Source organism: Vipera berus, assembly GCF_964194415.1.
Source record: "Vipera berus genome assembly, chromosome: 2".
Lineage (NCBI taxonomy): Eukaryota > Metazoa > Chordata > Lepidosauria > Squamata > Viperidae > Vipera > Vipera berus.
In genome coordinates, this window is record NC_138203.1 from 11,599,907 (window position 1) to 11,606,549 (window position 6,643).

Sequence of the window (6,643 nt, forward strand, 5' to 3'; positions counted from 1 at the left end):
CCCCTCAGCATGGCTGGCTAAGGAATTCTGGGAGTTGAAGTCCATGAGTCATAAAGCGGCCTAGGCCTAGGATAGTCAACCTTGGCTCTTTTATGATTCGTGGACTTCATCTCCCAGAATTCCTGAGCCAGCATGGCTCAGCTTGGAAACCTCTCCCTTTCCCCCTCAGCATGGTTGGCTCAGGAATTCTGGGAGTTGAGGTCCACGAGTCATAAAAGAGCCAAGGTTGCCTACCTCTGATCTAGGGAGAAGGCTGGGGACGGATAATCCTAGAGGCAGCCCACCAAGGCAGCCACGAAGGCGGTGCATGATCCACCAGTGGGAAATGAGGGGCTGGGCTTCCTCTGCAAGGGGCAGCTAGGGAAGACACAGGCCACTCCGGAGAGTGTGGCAAGGAGGGCCTCCCCTCCTGAGCCATTTATTGTTGCACTGCACAAGAACATGACACAAAGCAGGACTCAAGCAAACCTTCCAGGGTCCTTCCTCTTCAGCCCAGGGTCCAGCTCTGGGTTCGGCCAACCTCTGCCCTGGCCTCATGCTAGCTAGGGTGAGGGAACCCCCAGAGAAGCAGGGCAGATGCCTAGGATGGGGGCAAAGAGGCTGGGCAGCATTTCCTGCTGGGGCCCGCGGTGGCCCTTCTTCTGAGCGTGGGGATCGTCGGTGAAGGGGAAGCCGCAGTTGGGGGAGCCCTGGCAGGGCAAAGCCTCTGTTGCTCAGCGGCCCTGGTTTTCCTGCTCGCCCCGGGCCCCCCCCCCGCCCTGTCCAGACTATCTCCTACTGGATCTTGGCATCTTCATGCTGCTGGCAAAGTAGCCCAAAGCCTCAGACATCACATTTCATCGGTGCGATGGGGCTGGAGGATGACACTGGTGGTACCATCTGCCCAGCCAGGCTGCTGGTCGACGGAGGTGGACGGGAGTGCCCCCTCCTTCCCTGGAGGAGAGTGCTTGGGGGCCAGGAGGAGCCCCTCCAAGGCGGGAGAAGGTGTGTCCAAGGAGGAGCTGCCGTTGCTGGCAGAGGGGGGCCTGGCCCCCGGGGCGCTCCGTGGGCCCCCCCGAGACCCGTTGAGACTCCCTGAAGCCGCAAAATCTTCAGGGGACACAGCTTTCTCTGACAAAAGCAGCCCGGGGGACCCAGGAGAGGGAAGGGGTATCGTCGCTTCTGCTGACTGGGGGGCGCCCGCCAACGTCCGGGAAGCCCCGCTTGGGAACTCCCGCAGCTTTCGGGACAACACTGAAAGAAGAAAAGGGGGCAGTTACAGCACTGCAGGGGAGTAGGGTGGCCCCCCTCGGGGTCCCTGGTGGCTTCCCCTTTTCCTGCCTCCTCCTCCTCCTCCTCCCTTGGAATGAACTGCCCAACAACTTTGTGCTTTTTAGAAGGATGGCATCTCCTGTTTGCCCCTTTCCACTGCCCCCCTTTGGAAGATGTCATTGGAAGTGACCCCAAACCACTTCTGTCCCACTGGGGAGGCCATCCAGCCCTTGGCTATGGGAAAAATAAATCCTGCAAAGATGTCTGCCGAGGACTAACGACTCTCGGAGGCTGCTTGACTTAAATCAGACCCTTCCTCTTTATGTCCAGTGGAGGAAGTCAACAAAGCACCCCCTTTTTGTCACCCATACGCCAAACTGCTCCAACTGGCAAACCTTGGTTCTGTGCCAACTGAAGCCGACCAGGCAGCCCAAGTGCCCATCTCCAGCCACGGGAGGGCAAAGGCCATGGGAGTGGGGGGGGACTGTAGCCCCCAGGAGTTTGCTCAGTCTTTGCAGGAGCTGCTGCCGAAAGCACAAGGCTGTCTTGGGGTGGGGGGGTGGGGGCTCCACTCTGACTGGGCTTAGAGGTTGCAGGGGCCAACTCAGCCCCGGAAACTCACCTCCATGCTGCCCCAGCGGTTGCTTCTGGCCACCCAGAGGATAGAGGCTGGGCAGGAGGACCAGGCAGAAGGAGAAGAGCAGCACCTGAGCAGAGAGCCGTTGAAGGCAATCAGACCGCAGCTTGCATGGCTGAAATGTGACCCCTCCCTGCGGCTCCCATTTTTGGCCCACTGGAGGGGAGCAGGGGAGAGCTGGCCAGAGGACTAGACACATGGAAACTCACCATGACGCAGGTGCTGGCCGCAGCCGTCTTGGTGGACGAGTTCTGGACGAGCGCTTGCAGCTTCCTCAACTGCTCAAGCAGGGACCTGCAACGTAGGACCCTCAGCTGCACCACTGGGGTCTCTCGCTGCAGCAGGCAGCCCCCTGCCCTGAACCAGGCTCCTACAGACTCAACTGAGGGCCGCACCCCTCTCGAGCGGGGCAGTCTCGATCATCGTTTTTGATCCGTGTGTGGGCAACTGAACAAAGCGTGGGGCGGCTACGGCCAGTCCCAATTGGCTTGCAGAACCCTCGCAGCCTCCCCCGCCCCCGCCCCCCAGCCCAACTCACGTGTTCTGCTTCTGCAGCAGCTGCACCTTCTTCTGGAGCTCACTGTTCTGGGCTGTGCAGGCCAGCACCCTGCAGAGAGATGGGTCAGCGGGGGAAGCCCAGACAGGATAGCCCCCTTGGTGAGGAGAGGGCAGAGGAAGCAAGGAACGCCCTGCTGCCTCCTGCAGTGGGGGGGGGGGCGTGCTCCCAGACCCCTTTCCCCACCCCTCTGCTCCCCAAGGCTCCCCACCTGCTCTCCAGGTTGTCCATGTAGACCTTCTTCTTGCGGCGGCTGTCCTGGGCTGACTGCTTGTTGCGAATCTTCCTCCGGACCCGTTTCAGGACCCTCTCCTCCGCCTGGCAGCACACGTGTCGGGGGATGGTGGTTAGCCAAGGGCCCCCCCTCCTCTCCCCTGGGCAACCCCTGCCTTTCAGCCTGCCTGTCAAGGCTTTGTCCAGCCCTTAGCCCTGTGCCCCTCCTCCACTGCTTGGGGGGAACACCAGGCTGGCCACGCTGAAGGGCAAAGGCCAGGCTGCTCTGTCCTCCGTCCCCTCCTGGAGCCAAGATTGGGGGGGGGGAGGGCTTTCCCTGTTGGGCAGCACACATTCATTCTCCTCCCTGCCTTTGGATCTCCCGCAGGCCAGGTGAGGAAGGCCCACCTTGGTTAGGGGCAGGTGGCAGGGAATCGAGACACCCTCCTTCTCCAGAAGCTGCTTCTCTTCATCCGTCAGGACCAGCGGTGGGAAGTCCAACTGGAAATGCAGGAAAGGTGGTGCCTGGTCAGGGCCAGGGCCTGGGAAGCACCAAGGATGAGGGGCTCCAGAAGAGCGGCTTGGCCAGGCTGCTTACCTGCATGCCTGCTCCTACCAGGGGCTCCGCTGTGAACGCTGCAGTGGGAAGACTGAGGCCCTCGGCGGTCTCCATATCTGCCCACATCTCTGGAAGAGGAGAGAGGACTGTCAACCTGCAGCACTGTGAACCAGCCCCTCCTCCCCCCCAGTGCAAACCTCACTGCTGCCCTGGTTCGGTGGCTGGGTTCGCACAAGGCACCAAGCTGGCTAGAGCAGGCCTGATTAGTAGGAGGCTCCAGCGCATTGGCTTGTTAGCAGAACCAGCCGGCTACTGAGGGGTTAGGGGTCCTGATCGGCCCCAACCTGGGATGTCAGTGTGGTTAGTTGATCCAGGGCTGGGGGGAAGCCAGCTGAGGTACAGAACCACAGGAAACCCCTGCAAGGCTAGCCGAGCTCTGAGAATCCAATTTCTGACACGAGTCAAGGTTTTGTGTAATAATGCCACTAAGAGCATCTCGTGAGTCAAACCCTCAGATTAGCCTCTCTGGATCCAGGGTGATTTGCTAAAATCGTACCCTCCACATTTCCTTACAGAGAAGCAAGCAGCCCCTTTGCCAGAGTCCTGGCAGAGTCTGTAAATCTCAATGTCTACATTTTAATATTTAAAGCTAAAAGCAAGGCTTTTTTCCCCCTGTATTGGGAGGTTTGGGAGGAGAAGGCCAGATCCTCGGTCTCCTCACCTAACCTATATGACCTTAAAAAAACATCTCGTTGACTTTGGCCTGTGCAAAAGCCCCTTGCTAGGAGGCTGGTACTGAGTTAGGGGCCTCTTTGCAAAAGGGGGCAAGATGGCAGGAAGTAGCAAGCCACTGTCCCAAAGGGAGCAGACTGGAGCTGAAGGACCAGAATAATAACCTTGTGAGAGACCTTGGAGGTCATCTAGTCCAACCTCCTGTTCAAGCAGGAAACCCTATGCCATTCTGGACAAATGGCTGTCCAATCTCTTTTTTAAAACTCCAAGTGTTGGAGCATTCATAACTTCCAGAGACAACCCGTTCCATTGGTTAATTGTTCTGTTAGGAAATTTCTCCTTAGTTCTAGGTTGGATCTCCCTTTGATAAACTTCCATCCATGACTTCTTGTCTTAACTTCAGGTGCTTTGGAGAATAGGTTGGCACCCTCCTTTCTGTGGCAGCCCCTCAAATATTGGAAGACTGCTATCCTGTCACTCCTGGTCTTCCTTTTCAGTAGACTAGACATAGCCAGTTCCCCCAATTGTCCATTGAGTCACTTTCTTTGCACTCCTTCCATCCCAGCATCTTTTTTGTATTGTGGTGACCAAAACTGGATACAGTATTCCAGATGTGGCCTTGCCAGAGCTGCAAATAGCAGTACTGACACTTCACACAATCTTGACGCTATTGCTCTGTCGATGCAACTTAGGACCGTGTTGGCTTTTTTAGCAGCTGCTGTGTACGGCTGGCTCATACTTAAGCGGTGGTCTACCAGACACCTGGGGCCCCCTCACTGTTACCACTGTGGAGCCAAGTTCCTCCTGCAGTATGCAATATCTGTGCATTTGAATTTTCTGCCTAGATGCAGGACCTTACTTTGCTCACCAGTGAAATGGGCATTGTTGGATGGGGCCCAATGCTCAAACCTGTCAAGATTCTTCTGAATCTTGAGTCTATCATCTAAAGCACACGTCAAACTCGCGACATCGTGGCATCATGCGACGTATCGGAGCTTTTCCCCCATTGCCGGCAATGGGGTGGGCGCGGTTTCCTGGTGACGCATCCAGCCCGCAGGCCGGCAGTTTGACACCCCTGATCTAAAGTATCAGCAATTCCCCCCAGCTTGGTGTCATCTGAAAATGTGATGAGTTCCCCTTCTATTCCCTCATCCAAATCATTGATGAAGATGCTGAAGAGTCCCGGGCCTAAAACAGAACCTTGGGGTACCCCGCTGCACACTTCCCTTCACGTAGATGCACTTCTATTGAGGACTACATGTCGAGTAGGATTCTTCAGCCGGTTAGGAATCCACCTGGTGGTGATGCTGTCTACCCCACAATTTTCTCTCTTACCAGGTTGTGGTCTACTTTATCAAATGCCTTACTCTGGCAAGTGGGAAAGCGTTCCTCCCCCTCCCTGCCAGAGAACCAGGGCGGGAGAGGCTGCTTTCCCCCGAGATGGTTACCTGCCTTGGGCTCAGATGGCTCTTCCGGGTTGCTGCGGCCGTTTCTCCCTCCTACCTCGGGAGGTTTCCCTCCCAGCCATTTCACCATCCCCTGCGTCACGCTCAAGGACGCCGCAGGTTGGGCCGTAAGTTCGCCGAGAGGACCAGCCCAGCTTCGCTCTCAGCCCACGGAAGCCCCCCGACCCGTTGCCCAGCTCAGCCCGGGCCCTCGGGAAGCCTCCGCCAGCCCCGCTCACCCAGATCTATGGCCACGTCGCCCTCGCCCGCCGCCCAGGTGGGCGCGGCGGCATTGAGGTGTAAGGAGTAGTTGTGCTCCGACTCCACGCGGCCCGAGTCGGGGAGGCTGCTGGCGGGAGACGGGCTCCGGTCCTCGGCGAGACTGCTCTGGCCGGAGGGCTCGGCGGAGCTGTCCGAATCCTCCCCGAAGGGGCTCCAGAGGCACCGCAGCAGCTCCTCCATCTCCTCTTCCAGCCCGCCCGGGACCTGCGGGGCGAGAGGAGGCAGGAGCAACCAGGGCCAGCCGAGGGCACCGCCCGCCCGCCCTTGCCCGGCCCGCCGCCCACCTGCGGCTGCGGGAAGCCCCACGGCTCCGGTTCCGGCTCGTTCCCCAGGAAAAGCTCCTCCTGCAGGAGGAAGTCCAGCAGGTCCTGCTCGGCCATGGCCGCCGCCGCCGCCGCCGCCTCTCCGGGCACAGCGCCCGCCAGGAGAACCGCCGGCAGGGCGTCCACTCCAACCACTTGCGGACCGACCCCAAGCTGGATCCGCGGAAGGGAAACCGGCTCCCGCTCTGCAGCACCTGCTCCGCCGCTGCGGCTGCTGGCCCGGACGAGTCCGCCCCTTCCAACACAGCAGAGATGACGTCACCCGCCAGGAAGTGTCTCGCTGCCTGCCCGTCTTCCTCTTGTCCCGCCTCTCCCGCGGCCTCCCACTGGCTGGCGCGAGCGTCACTCGCGCCTGGGAAAATCCCGCGGCTTCTGACGTCATGGGGCTCGGGCGCCGTGTTCGCCCTCGGGCTCTTCCGGTTGCTCCGCGGATCCGTGGCGGGACCGGCGCCGGGCTAAATGCCCAGGGCGGCGGGGAACTCGGAGATCCTCTAGTCCAGCCCGCTGCCCCGCGCAGGAATTGCAGAATGGCAGCCCGATCTTGGCTTGTCTCCCCACACACCTCCCGCTGGACCCCTACCTGACCTCAAGAAAGCCAGAAAATCCCCCTTACTTTTAATGGCTGTTCTTTTTTCTTTTCTTTTT

At 59.3% G+C, this 6,643-nt stretch overlaps 1 protein-coding gene across 1 annotated transcript; it reads right to left on the reverse strand.

The window, feature by feature from the left end:
• Positions 1–386: 386 nt before the first annotated feature.
• CREB3 (cAMP responsive element binding protein 3) lies at positions 387–6,283 on the reverse strand. Its single transcript, XM_081321660.1, has 9 exons — positions 5,960–6,283; positions 5,633–5,879; positions 3,256–3,344; positions 3,066–3,158; positions 2,656–2,762; positions 2,427–2,495; positions 2,098–2,182; positions 1,874–1,958; positions 387–1,233 (listed from the first exon to the last, which is right to left on the reverse strand). Exons 1-9 carry the CDS (start codon positions 6,053–6,055, stop codon positions 830–832), a joined length of 1,275 nt encoding a protein of 424 aa, XP_081177786.1. The 5' UTR covers positions 6,056–6,283; the 3' UTR covers positions 387–829.
• Between the last annotated feature and the right edge of the window lie 360 nt (positions 6,284–6,643).

What these genes read in the sequence shown, in the direction of transcription:
- CREB3 (XM_081321660.1), bottom strand. Translation starts at nt 6,055, where the DNA reads ATGGCCGAGCAGGACCTGCTGGACTTCCTCCTGCAGGAGGAGCTTTTC. An exon ending in CGACGTGGCCATAGATCTGG is followed by an intron (nt 3,345 to 5,632) that starts GTGAGCGGGGCT and finishes CTCCTCTTCCAG; the next exon opens with AGATGTGGGCAGATATGGAG. An exon ending in ATGGACAACCTGGAGAGCAG is followed by an intron (nt 2,496 to 2,655) that starts GTGGGGAGCCTT and finishes ATCTCTCTGCAG; the next exon opens with GGTGCTGGCCTGCACAGCCC.